General features: G+C 47.8%; 1 protein-coding gene across 1 annotated transcript in view; it reads left to right on the top strand.

Moving 5' to 3' along the window:
- Positions 1-72: 72 nt before the first annotated feature.
- Positions 73-13,914, top strand: part of GYPC (glycophorin C (Gerbich blood group)) — a 43,043-nt gene continuing 29,201 nt past the window's right edge. Inside the window, exon 1 of the mRNA XM_040619125.1 lies at positions 73-352. Within this exon, the coding sequence (XP_040475059.1) occupies positions 316-352 (37 nt within the window). The 5' untranslated portion in view covers positions 73-315. The remainder of the gene's footprint in view (positions 353-13,914) is intronic.

The raw sequence follows: 13,914 nt of genomic DNA on the forward strand, positions 1-13,914 counted from the left end.
AGAAAGAAAGAAAGAAAGAAAGAAAGAAAGAAAGAAAGAAAGAAAGAAAAAGAAAAAGAAAAAGAAAGAAAGAAAGAGAAAGAAAGAAAGAAAGAAAAGGGTGGAAACCCCACCAGCCAAGTCTGCAGGAAAAAAATAAATGAAGTCTGCCTATCTCGGGCCGGAGCCCCTCCCCTCGGCCCGCGTCTGAGGAGCGTGACACAGGTGCCGCTTCCTCCCCGCTGCTGAGGGTCAGGAGCAGGCCGGCGCGACCCTCGCCACCACTCGGTTGTCCCCTCGGCCCCTGGTCCGGCCGGCGCCCCGCACCCGTCGGCGATGAACAGCGTCAACGGCACGTCGCGGCCCCGCCTTGGTGAGTACCCACCGCCTGCAGGGTCAGCCGCTCCGCGGGGTCCCCGGGACCCCACTCCTTGCCGGGCCCACGGAGGCCAGGAGCTCGGGCTCAGCGGCGGACCGCAGCCGGCGCCGCCGAGCCCGGCCTGGCTCTGCGCCCCCGGGCCTGGAGGGGCCGCCTGGCCACCACCGCCCCGCTCGCCGTCCGCTCTCTGCGTCTTTGTGCGGTGGCCGCTAAGTATCTGCCGCAGGAACTGGTCCCTAGACTAGTAAGTAAGGGACCTACTAGGAGGGAGAGGACGTAGCACGCTGTTTGCTGGGCCGCGCAGGACGCGGGGGCGGATTCAGAATAAACTTCAGTAAACTCCGCGGTTGCCCTGACTTGCTCTCAGGGCCCCGGGGAGGGACACACACATGGCGGAGGCATCGGAGGCATAGGCTCGCCTTGACCCTTTGGGGCGTTGTAATTCCTCTTTGTTTTTAAGAGGGCACATGCTTTCCTGCTAACGGTAAATCTATACCCTGAGCTGCTTTGTGAGGATGTTGGGAAACTTTGCCGGGCCTCCACTCCCCCCACCCGCCCTGCCAGTGGGCTTTTGCAATTAAAAAAACTAAAATTTTCTTTTTAAAACAGTGAATGTTTATCCCTTCTATCCCCACCCTGGCTAGATCTGGTCATTAGAAACTTTCAGAGGGGAGACATTCTGAGTCTATAGTGTAATCATGTTAAGTAATTAATATGATAATAAGATGGGTACTGGAGACACCCACTCCTTTACAAGTCTTTGAAATCCAGGTGGTTATGTGGCCTCACCAGTGGAACTTGAGCGTAGTGGACTGTGGCTAGGTGCCTGTGTATGCATGGCCATGCGTGTGCCCGTGAGGGTGCTGGGCTAGTCTGGGTGTGCGGGTCAAGAGTACTGAAGCCAGGGCCCCACTGCCTGCTGTGGGATCAGCTGTGCCACCTGTTAGCCAGGGGCTTGCTGCAGGCTAGCCTCTCTCTCAGCTCCAGCTTCATCATCCGCAAAATGGGAATCATAGGGTATTCCTCTTTGGGTTGTGAGAATTCAGAACTTGTAAATGGCTCAGCACAGAGACTGACACATACTAAGGGCTCGGTAAATGTCAGGCGTCTTTGTTTTCATTTTAAACTAGACCAGTACGGAAGCTCATGTGCATTCGTGCTTGCATGTGTGTTTCTGTGAGTGTGTGGGAGTCAGACTCTAGTGAACTTGTATGTGTATGTCCTGGCCAGGGTTGAAGGGCGAAGCCACTGTAATCATTCCAGTAGAGGCACTGAGGAAGTGCAGGCCTGCTGCCATTCCCCTGGCTGAAGAGGACAGGCTTGCTCACCAGGAGCCCTGCACCCTCTCTTCAGCAGTTCTCTAAGATTCAAGTTTCAGACCTTGACCAATGGCTGCAGACACTTCCCTTCCGGAGCTCACAGGGATGCAACCCTAGCTTGCATACCATTCTAGATTCCCCTTAGGACTTGATTTACAGCAGGCTCTTTGCTGTAAGAGAACCCTGGGGCCCTCTTTCTTGCTGCTAACTCAGGCAGGATGTGTCTATATCCTGTCTCAGTTTACATCACTGCTTCTCAGAAGCAGAGGTTAGAATGGAGAGGACCCTCTGCTCCTGCTCCACCAGACCTGCCCTACCCCTCTGGCCTCAGCCAACTCCCAGAAGCCCAAATGCAACAGGTACTGCAAACGAGTCATGTACAGAAATCCACTGCCTTGCCCTTGGATGGAAAGGGTCAACACTCAGTGAGGAGATGATCAGGTTTGTCAACTTTATATAGATTTCACTGCCTCTGGCAGAAGCCAGAAGGATTGCATTAAGTGCCAAATGAAATTTCATCTCAACCATTGCTCAACCCCTCCAGATATCCAAGGCAGTAGGAGTCACATGGCATTGGCACCATTAGCAGCTGGACCTTTCCAAGGGTGCCCATGGTTGGGCAACTATTTCTGGGGACATGCAGCGCACCCTGGGAAACAGAGGGGTATGAGATAAGAGGCATTGTGTTTGCAGTGGAAGCACATCAGCCCATCTACAATGAGAAGGAAGAGGCAGCAGGGGGAAGGTGGCAATCCAAATCAGTTTCCCTGTTTCAATGGCAGATATGCGTACATGTATCCAATGGCCATCTGCAGCCCCAACCAAAACGCCTTCTAGAGACTGTGTGACACAATGGGCCCCACAAGCACCAACTAAAAACAAATTTGAACAATGAATCAAGACTTAATCATATGGAAGGAAAAGATACCATCCCACCTCAAGAGCAATTTATTGATTTATGAGAAGCCTTCTAGAAATATCATATGCATATACAATTCCTTTTTGTTCTACAAAATGAAACTTATTTTATATATTCTACTTCATCTTGCTTTTTTTTGTAAGAATATATGCTGAAGAACATAATTCATCATTATATATAGACTAACTCATTCTTCTCAGGGCTGTATGCATAGTATGAATATATGAATGAATTGGTTATTTTATTTAACTAGTTCCCTCACCAATGGACATTTAGATTGTGGACAGTCTTTATTTGATTTTTTTTAAAACCAGACACAGTGCTGCCATTACAGCCTGTTAAGTAGGGTTTATGTATTTACACATATATGTGTAAGTATATGTGTTTGTATACGATTAGGATAAATACACTCACACACACATTTAATTTCTGGGACAAAGAGTGTGAACATTTAAAATGTTGGTGGATACTAAAAAATTACCCTCTAAAAGGTCACATGAATTTTTAACACCCACCAGTAGCCAATGAAAGTCACTTTCCTCACACCCTCATTCACACTGTGCAGTTTACACCTTAGCAAATCTGATAAGTAAAACATTGTCACTTCTGAATGTACCTCTGTAATTATAAGTGAGGTTGTGCATGTTTTTTGCTTGCTTGTTTTTTAAAGGTTTTATTTATCTGTTTATTTGAGAGAGAGAGCATGAGCGGAGGGGAGTAGAGGGAGAGGAACAAGCAGACTCCGCACTGAGCCCGACATCGGGCTCAGTCACAGGATCCTAAGATCACGACCTGAGCCGAAATCAAGACTCAGACACTTAACCAACTGAGCCACCCAATTGCCTCCCCAGCTTTTTAAAGATTTTATTTATTTATTTATCTATTTGAGAGAAAGAGGAGGTTGTGCATGTTTTCATACCTCCACAACATATTGCATTTCTTTTTCTGAGAAGTACCTGTTCATGGCCTTTGCCCATTTCCTATGAGGTCCCCCACCCCCAGGGAAGAAGTTTATGAAGTGTCCTCTCTCTTATAGTGACCTGGAGGCAGAGCAGGGCTTGAGCCCCACAGAGCTATGAAGTCAGTCCTGGGCTTGGACCCACCTCTAGCACTTGCAAGCTTCGAGGAGGTACACAATATGCCAGAGCCTCAGTTTTCTCATCTGAAAGTGGGAATAATAACAGCTACTTCCCAGGAGTCATGTGACGAACGAGAGAATAGGGCTTGGCATCATGCCCAGGAATAGTGGTATCCGTGGCTGTTGTTGTTAACAGAATTTATCAAAGCAAACCTGGCCTGCGGGTGCTGCTAATCTCCAGAGTCTTCCTTACAGGCAGCTGCTGGTTTTGCTTTTGATAATATAACAAGAATATCAATACCTATATGCCGAGCCCTTTAGAAGGGCCTTGCATGGGTCACCTCTCCACTTCCTGGTCCCATGGGCATTTTCTTAACTGTTTTGCAGAGGAAACACTGGAGGTTCAGGGGATGGCTTATGTTAGGGCTCCCTGGCACTGAGGGCACAGCCAGGCTGTGGACATAGGCTGTCAGACCCCAGAGCCAGCAGAGGCCAGCTGAGGTGTGCTTAGGGTACATGTGGACAGGGCATTCTGCCACCCAGCACCATAGGGGCTGTGCCTGGGAAATCACAACTGTAGCTTTGCACACGGAAGAACTGTGTGTGGCACAGATCCTCAGAACCTACCAACCAATCCACGGTTCCTCAGCCAGGCCTGTGTTCCAACTACTGCCCACTGTTTTGCAGTTGGGCTTGACCCACAGCAGGCCAGCTGCTGCCCTTCGTCGTGCCTTCCACAGCCTGCTAAGGCTGTCCCCTAGAGCCTTCTCCTATGGCCTTTCCTGATGCCTGGGACTGCTCTGCCTCTCCAGCTTCACCTGCAGTCCTCTCTGGGTACTCCTGCACGCACATATGCATGAACACATACACACGCACGTTCACACCCATGTACACACACACTGCCTGCCTCACTCCTGCTCATCCCTTAAGACCTGGGTTATTCTCCAAAGTTCCCTGGGCCCTCCCTGAACACTAGAAAACCACCCACCTTGGCCTGAGTACACTGCCACCCCAACAAATTCCTGGACTTGTCCCTTTCATGGAAATTCTGACCTCTCAAGGGGCTCCATAACCCCACCTGCCCCCTCCCTGGGGTCTGGCACAGAGAGGTGAATGATCCCAGGCCTGTGTCCATTCCACATGCTGGAAACACCTTTTAAAAATCATACACTATGTAGCTCCAAGTCCATAACTTGGCATGTACATGGAGGCCAGTGAATAATAAGTTAAAATGGACAGAAAGTCAAAATGAAACCAACTCTAAGAGCAGGGTTGCTGGCCCCAGCACTCACCACCTTGCTCTTTCCCACTCCCATGCTTCTTATTTCCTATTCTCCCCTGACACCCCAACATCTTTGCCTAGTGTTTTCTTGAGATCTCCATGTAATCTGAACTTCTGAGGGAGTGCTGACTCCTGCCCTTCGTCATTAGGCATTTTCATTTTTGTACATTCGTCCAGTACAAATAGTGTGCAAAATCGTAGCCATGGCAGATGCTGACAAGAGTGGGTTTCCTCTCATGCTAGCAGGAGCCAAGCTCAAGACACTTGATTCTATCGCAGGCTGAGTGGGCTCGGCAGGGCCCTTGCATGAGTTCCCCAGAGAATGTGTGGGGTTGTCACCACCCCACACACAGACCCTGTTGCCTGAGTGACAGCAGAGCAGGACTCATGGTCCACTTGCCTGGCACTGCAACCTGCCCTTTTTCCTGACCTGACATCTTCACCCCCTTTCATTAGTGACTGTGAGGCTGACTGAATTGCTGGAGACTCAGTGTGGACAACTCCAAGAGTTAGAAACTCCATGGGGACCAAGTCATAGGGGACCCCCACAGTACTGTGAGATTTACCTCCTAGAGCTCAACCTGGTTCCCTCAGTATTTATCAGAGGAAAATCCCCTCAAGCTTCCAGCAGGAGAAGGAAAAAGAACACATCTTGAAATAGACCCGAGCACCTGTTCTGAACAGAGCACCTGGCCAGCCTCAGTGGAAGCTACAGTTGACCCTCAGACAACAGGGGTGTGAACCGTGTGGGTCCACTTATACGTGGATTTTTTTTTTTATATATAAATGCAGTATAGTGTTGTATATGTATTTTCTCTTACTTATGATTTTCTTAACATTTCCTTTGCTCTAGCATACTTCATTGTAAGGAAACAGTATATAATACATATACAAAATATGTTAATGGACTGTTTATGTCATTGGTAAGGCTTCTGGTCCACAGTAGGCAATTAGTTAAGTTTTGGGGGCAGTCACAAGTTATACATGGATTTTCAGCTGTTTGAGGGGCGTAGCACCTCTAACCCCCTACATTGTTCAAGGTCAATTGCTGCTAACCAGAGCTTAACCTGCAGGGGTATCATCAGAACCTATCTCACCTGGAGGAAGGGCTTTACCCATCTCAAGCCCATCCTACCCATCCTGTCCCACCTAAGGGGTGAAAAAAGAATAGAAACCCTCGTGAAGTTCACAGTTCAGAGGCACAGGCTCATTGAAAGATAGAGATCTACTCATAGGGTTATGGGACACCTCCCCTCCCTCCACCCCACCTCCACATCACTGCAATTCCTTTTACCCACTGCATCGCATCTGGCTGTCAACAAAATTACAAGGCATACTACAAGGCAAAAAATACAATTTGAAGAGACAGAGCAAGCATCAGAACCAGGCGTAGCAGGGAATTGCCACACTGGAAATTTAAAACAACTATGATTAATAGCCCTTTACAACACTTTATTATATTCTCTCTTGTTTCTGATTCTCTAGCGAAGTCCTTCTGTAGTTAAAGCCACACCTTCTTTCTATTAGTGCCAAAACATGGTGGGCGACCACTATTTGGACCTCAGTGGACATACCCCAGGAACCTTATAGGTCCCTAAGGGAGAAGCTGGCACTTCAGGGTACTCATGGGGAAAGACCCTGGGCAAGGCTACCAGGTCATCTTACTGCACCCTTCATACCCTGATGGAGACCTTTTACGTCCACTTAGAATGTGAAGCTCTGACCAGCACATCGCTTGTAGAGAGCACAGACAGCCAGAGCCCCTTGCTCTCCCTTCTCCTGCATACAACGCACATTTTTAAGAGGGGTCCAAGTGTGCAGCTGCCAGCCAACTCCAGGCCTCAGGACTGCCACGTCTCCCCCTTGGAAAAATTTTCTCCTGGAATGGAGTAACTTCACATCTTAGCTGTGCGCACATGTAATCTCACCAGAGTCTTAAAGTGAAGGATGTAATGGTTTGTTAAATCAAAACCAGATAATGCAGTCATGCCTGCCTGCCTTTTGTTTTAAGCCCCAGTCTGTGATTTCTGTATTCACCAGGCAGCAAAGTCCACTGGCTATGAGATGGTACTTTCTCTTGAGAGGCTCACCAAATGCTAGAACCGTGCACACCACCTTTCAGCAAGCACACGCTTCACATTCAGGTCCCCCTTCCGTACTTTCTAAAACCTTTAGCTAAAATTCACTTTGCACCTATTTGCTAGTAATGAAGAGGTCAGACCACCAGCTTTACAATCCGAAGATTTGGGTGTGAGTCTGAACCCATTCTGACCTGCCTATGGCCTCAAATATGTTGGTGGGCTGGGCCTCCTGCACCTCAGCTCATCCTCCAGGACAGGACTGGCTTTGTCCTATGCAGTTACACAGGATCCCCACTCTTGGAGGGCCCCACATGTGCTCTGTTAATGCTCTGCCGTCACCATCTTGAAATTCTTAAAATTTGTAGAGGAGCCCCTGTTTTCATTTTGCACTGGGCCCCATAAATTCTATAGCTATTCTTGATCCACCTTTCTACCTCAGGGGTTTGTTCTGGGGATTGAATGTATTATCCTAGATAAAATTCCTAATATAGTACCTGGTACATGTTCATCTCTGCCACTTACCAGGTGCTTGCATGTGGCCTAAGTGAATGCTGGCTCACTCCCCCCTTCCCAGTCTCTGTCCCAGTTTGCCAAACATAGCACCCAAGGACAGGATGGCACAGTGTGCCCACGTCTGTAGTGCCAGAGTAAGGCAAGCTGCTCCCTTCTGAGCTGTGACTGACACCCCTCAGGGTGGTGGGCTCCTTCATGCTTCTATCAGAGGGGTGCGGTGGGGGGTCAGGCAGCCCAGAGAACACATGCAGGCCACTGTGACCTCTCACACCAGCTCTGGCTCCAGCAAACTTCTTACCCTCTGCAGTCAGCTTCCTTACATGGTACTTGGGGGGACCATCCTTGTTACCTTAGCCTCACCTGAACACTAAGAGCTCAGCTGTCTTGTTCTCCACGGGAAAGAGTAGGCTCTTTAAAAACACTGAATGAGTGAATGAATGAATGAATGAATGAGTGAATGTGAAGGTCCAACCAATGCAAGTCAAGCCTTATCTACACAGAGTACTGTGGGTCTCGGTGTTCACATCCCCTGCCTTCCCCCCACCCCACCCACTGGCCTCAGAGCCCCTCTTGGCTCAGTGCACTGGCCTGTCCCCACCCTGCCCCGCACTGCCTGTTCACTCTGACCTGTGTGCACGTGGAGCCTCCTACCCGTGGAGCCCCCTGCCCGGTTCACCCACCACCTTTCAATGCCTTCTCTCATGGCTCATTTCTTTCTTTTCCTCAATGCTGCCATTCATCCAGGTTCACAGCAAGGACTCTGCCAGGTGCTTCTTAAAGCTTGGGCTCCCCTCTCTCCTGGGAAGACTCTTCCCCCCTTTTCCAGCATACACCCCATGCCTGAACTGCAGGGAACCTGGGCCTTGCTTCCTCTGATCACACCCTGAGACTGACTTGTCATTTGAATTGCCCTCCTTCAGCTTCTACCAAATTCTCATTTTAGTGAATTAATTTGAGCTATGGCTGGAAATCCTGAGTAATCTTTTTTTTTTTCAATATCATAGTCTCTTTTTTTTCCTTTTGTACAAATTCCGTAAATTATCCTGACCCACTCTCCTCTTATAGTGACTGTCTCCCTGATTCAAAGGAGAGAAGCTAGGCTTCACTTTCCGTAAGTTATCTCATTTCACCCTCCAGCCGCCCTATGGGAGGTATTTTTATCTCTGTTTTGCATATGATGATACTGAAACCCAAGAGGCAACTAACATGACTTGCAGAGAGCCAGCCGACCCCTCACACACACACTCACAGATGGCAGGGTTTTTCTAGGAAGGGCTCAGCCAGGGCTAACCTGCATAGTAGGCAAGTGGCTAAGACCCATGGTGCTCTTAGAGATACACAAAAATGTGTATTTCTTTTAAAATCAAAAGAAAAAAATGAACTTTTAATACTAAACATTACATTTATCTTTAGACGAATGCCACTATAAAATATGACTTTTAATATTTTGGGGGAGAAGGGATTCATGAAGGTAAAGCACCCGGGCCCAAGAGGCCCTGCATCCCTGCCTGGCTCAGCGCGCCAGAGGCCGAGGGCTGGGTACCTGCCAGTCCCTGCATTGCCATTCTCCCTACAGCACTCTGTCCTGCTCCCGGCACTCTGACCACTTCTGCATGGCTGCCCTACCTGGAATCGTCACACTCCTCCCCTGGCTATCCTGCTTAACCCTGCAGGCCCCCTGGGCTGGCCAGCTGCCTGGTGGCTGTTTTTGTGCCTGCCCTTAACCTCTGCCCTCAGGAGATTCACTGAAAAGTAAATGCTTGAGGGGAGCCAGGACTCACTCTCTCTCTCCCTCCCCCTTCCCCCCGGTATCTTTCTTTTACTCTCTTGGCTTTTTAAGCCATGTAATTAAGTTGATCTTCACTTAAAAATTTAAAGAAAAATAAGTTTTCTTTGTCATGTTTCATTATTACAGAAATATTTCATGTTCACTGTAGAATTATATATATAAGACCAAGAGGAAAGGGGTAGGAAGATTCTCTCTAGAGCGGAGGTGACTTTGAGATACTCGTGGGGCATCCAGATGACAGCTGGAAGACAGTTGGGAGAGAGATCTGGGCAAAGATAAATATGGGGGGGCACGAATCACTCCAGATGGCATGGATCTTCACACAGGCACAAAGGGATGGGTGGTGAAGAGCACTTGCTGAGTGCCCATTCTGTCCTGCTCCATACCCAGTGAGGATATATGTGTACCTTGTTTCATATTGAAGACATTGCACAGATGTAATATTAATTCCAGTTTAGAAATATGGAAACTGAGGTTCAAGAGATTGTGTCTCCAGGCCCTCACTGTGCACCACTGGCACTGTCCAGCCTTGATTTAGGTGTGTCTCCCTCCACCTGTGGGATGCGGCACCCCCATGCTGGGATGAGTTGCCCATGACCCCATGCCCTTCTGCTCGGCTCTGTGCAGCCCTGAGGTCACTCTCCTGCCTCAGAAGAAAAGGCCTTTCTTTATCCACCCACCCCAGGCCACTTGTGCTCAGCTGTACCCTCCTCTGCCGGCCCACACCTGCCAGCCCAGCAGCTGCTAATGAAGTGCCCATGGTGGCACACAAGGGCTGGGTTGTGCCCGTGAGAGCCCTGCCTGCCAAGGCCAACCCACACAGAGGTCTCACTTTCCCCTGGGGAAGCAGTGGGCAGCTGCCTCCCAGGTTCACTGCAAGGGCACTGGGAGAGAATAAAGACCCCACCAATTCCTAGCCGATTCCTGGAATGCCTCCACCACAGAACCACCCCTGGGCTGGCAGCTTTGTCTTGTGTTAAAATATTTCAAGCCACAGGACCATTACTGTATTGTGTGTTATAGTTTGCTAGGTCTTTTCAAATCCGTTCCCCATCTTCATTCAAGAGAGACTACTCTCCCTCTTTGAGAGGAAATAAAGTAAAGCTCAGAGAAGCTAAGTGACTTACAAGAATTTTGCACAGCCAGAGGTAGTAGGTGGGGCAGGACGGGGACGCAGGTCTCTGATTCCTTTGGGAGCGCACTGTTTGTACCTCAGAAACTCATTCCTCAGGTTCTTAAGTGGGGGACAGGATGGGGGTGATGCTGAGGAGCTGATTCTGGGACTGTAGGGTCACTAAAAGGAAGAAACTTTGACACTGGCCCTACATTCTCCTGTACCTTGGCATACACGCACGTGCATACACACACACACACACACACACACACACACAAGAACAGGTGCATATAGTATGCACACACACACACCCTTTACCACTTCCTTGTGGTCCTCAGCAACAGACTGGCGTCACTGCCAGGTTCAAGGCAAGGAGGAGTTCTCTTGGGTTCTAGTTTGGCCTGGGGCAGGGTGAACAGACATTTCGTTTATGGGCCCTACTAACCTCACAGAGATTGCTGGAAACAAATGTGAGATGTGCTGCCTACAGCATCTTTGGCCTCGGGCATGCTTGTGAAACTTTTTCCTCTGCCACCGGTTTTCAGACACTGCTTCCATCTCTTTGCCTCAGCCTGGTATCTCTGCAGTACACCTGACTATCGGCAGTACGTTCTGCTTCTCAAAGCCTCTTCTGTCTGTGATCTCATCTGAGGTCAATGCAGTGTTCAGGCCAGATCCCCTTAACCACCTGCCTCATGTGGCAGACAGGGACACACAGGTCTAAAGAAGTCAGCAAGGTTGTTTTGGTGATCTGGGATTTGGGCTCATCATTGCCTGTTTCATGCCTCCGCCCCCCCCCACCCCCTGAACCCATCCAGAGTCTATTAACAAAGACAACAAGCTATTAAGTCCATTAATAAAGGCAACCTTCCCTCTGGCAGGTTATCGATGCAGCACCTACATGTATCAGTGGTTAAATTCAGGGCCAGTTTCCAGATTTGACCCCTGTACACACCACTCTTCACTCCCAGCCTATTACACCATCTGGGGTCCCTTTATAAGTCCCAAATCTTCAGGGTCCCCTTGGGAAGCAGGTGACACAATCCATGAGCCTTCAGCTTCTGGTGAATCCAGTCCAGAGCATCACCTTCAGATTACCATCATTCAATCTGATGCACTTTGATTTTTGTGCAGTGAGCACCACCTGTGTGCAAGGGACCACACAGGAGATACAGGAGACACAGACCCTATCTTCAAAAGATCTTCAGCCTAGTTGGGGAGCAAGACCCAAGAACATCAGAGGGCAAAAGAATTCAAAATACCCTTCAAGCCACTGGCCACACCTGGTTCAGGTGCATGCAGCTATGCAGGTCCCCTCTGGAATAAAGGCCATGTATCCCTGAAACTCCAAAAGAAGTAGCTTCTCACCGGGGGTCTCCACCCCAAACACACACGCGCGCGCACACACACAGAGAGAGAGAGAGAGAGAGAGAGAGAGAGAGAGAAAGTGGTGTCATGGCTACAAATCTCCATTGCAATTTTTTCCAGCAGAAATGGCATTTCCAGAGAATAAATTCTTAGATGAAGTCTGGAAATATAAAAGAGATAAAAGCCTATCTGATGTAGTCGAGCTGAGAATGAGAGGCAGGTGACCACACTTCAGGGGCCCCTTGTGATAGTTCATGTTCAAATTATCGCTGGACACCAAGGGCTTTGTGAACCCAGTCTATGAACTCCTTCCTGCTTGGTGCCTGGTGCTTAAGCCAGAGTGGTTCATTGACATCTAGTCATTGTTGGTTGTCGGTGATGATACTTGGGAGTTTGTTCTCACTGTGGTTAAATGTTTGCCTATAGCCAGACTGTAATGTATGCCCAGCTGTCAATCACTCTACCAACTAATTCCATAAGCACAGTTTTTATCAAACTTCAGAACCCCAGTTCTCAGACTCCATGAAGAAAATCTGAGAAGCTGGAAAGGAAACTAGACAGAAGAATCGATTATGAAAGCAATTTATGCACAAATTTTTACTAACCACCATATACATTCCTGGTTCATCAGTGGAAACATACATCCTTCTAATCTTTCCTAGGGATTAAGGAAAAGACAAATATGGGTATTAAGGAGGGCATGTATTGCATGGTGCACTGGGTGTTATACACAAGTAATGAATCATGGAACTTTACATCAAAAACTAGGGATGTACTGTATGGTGACAAACATAATATAATAAAAAATTATTATAAATAAATAAATAAATAAATAAATAAATAAATAAATAAATAAAATTTAAAAAAAGAAGACAAATAAAGTATAAGACAAGATCCCTGCCCTCAAAGCATTGTTGGGCTTCTTGGAGCAGCAAGACACATATCATAACAGGAAAAAAAAACAACCAATCCTCCTAGGGAGACATTTCTTATCACACGAATTCAGGCTGCAGATCAAATTGCCTTTGTCTTATGATTATTCACTGAAATAGCTAAGTAGATATCTAGATATCTAAAGAATAACTTAAAGTAATATAGCTCCCCAAATGTAAATTATGACCTAATACTAGCTAATATTGGTAGGTAATATTAAATTATGGTGAGTTTCTACTTAGCTAGATATAATTTTATCTTGTATCAAGATTTAATGCTTGAAGAAACAAGTTGTCAATGATCAATGTTGATTGTTGAGAATGTTCTAACTTTGGGGAATGACTTCAGTAAAGACAAATTGCAAGACGTAAAAAAGGAAAAATATCATGTAAATATACGGGGTACCCATGCTATGCAGGGTGAGCTGGCCTGTCTGAAGAGCTGCACAAATGTTTACTGGTCATACTCACCAGAAGCCACTGTCCCTCACTGTGAGGGGGGTGCTGGGGTGGCACCCCATCTTCAGGACACAGGACATTGCTGTGAGTGGCGGGGTTGTGATTTGAGCCCGGGGACATCCAACCTCTGGGCCATCTTTTAACCCCTGCACACGACCACCATTCATATGTGCAGAGTATAGGGAGTTTCCAAGGAGAACAAAGTTTTCTTTCACAGGAGGAGGGAAAGAAAGTTGGTTCGAATGGGCTTTTTAACTACATTTCCTTGTATCAGGCTCTGGTAATTACCCCTAGGACATTTCCTATTTAACAATTATGGAAATTCCAAAAAGACCTTTTGGAACATGCTATTTTTAAAGGACTTATTTGAGTGAAATGATATTTGTCACTCACTGAGAAAACAAACAATGCTGGAAAAAGTCAAAATCCATCTTGGAGGACAGTCAAAGGGGGACAGAATCCACAGTCTTCCTTCAAAGTTCAGACACCCTGAGGCTGTGTTTCCCATTCAAGAGCACTTCGGGGCCATTTATTTCCTGAGGCTTTGGTCTCCGCCTGCCTATTTTCACTGTTCTTTCTTCCCTCCGTTTCCAGGGTGGTGCTTTTGGGATAAGCCAACTCTGAAATTGCACCGCCTTGGAGGCACAATTATCTGAGTTCCTGGCCTTATCTTGCCCTCCTTGTCCAGGGGCTGTGGGAACA

This window comes from Ursus maritimus, unplaced genomic scaffold (assembly GCF_017311325.1).
Source record: "Ursus maritimus isolate PB19 unplaced genomic scaffold, ASM1731132v1 scaffold_1, whole genome shotgun sequence".
Lineage (NCBI taxonomy): Eukaryota > Metazoa > Chordata > Mammalia > Carnivora > Ursidae > Ursus > Ursus maritimus.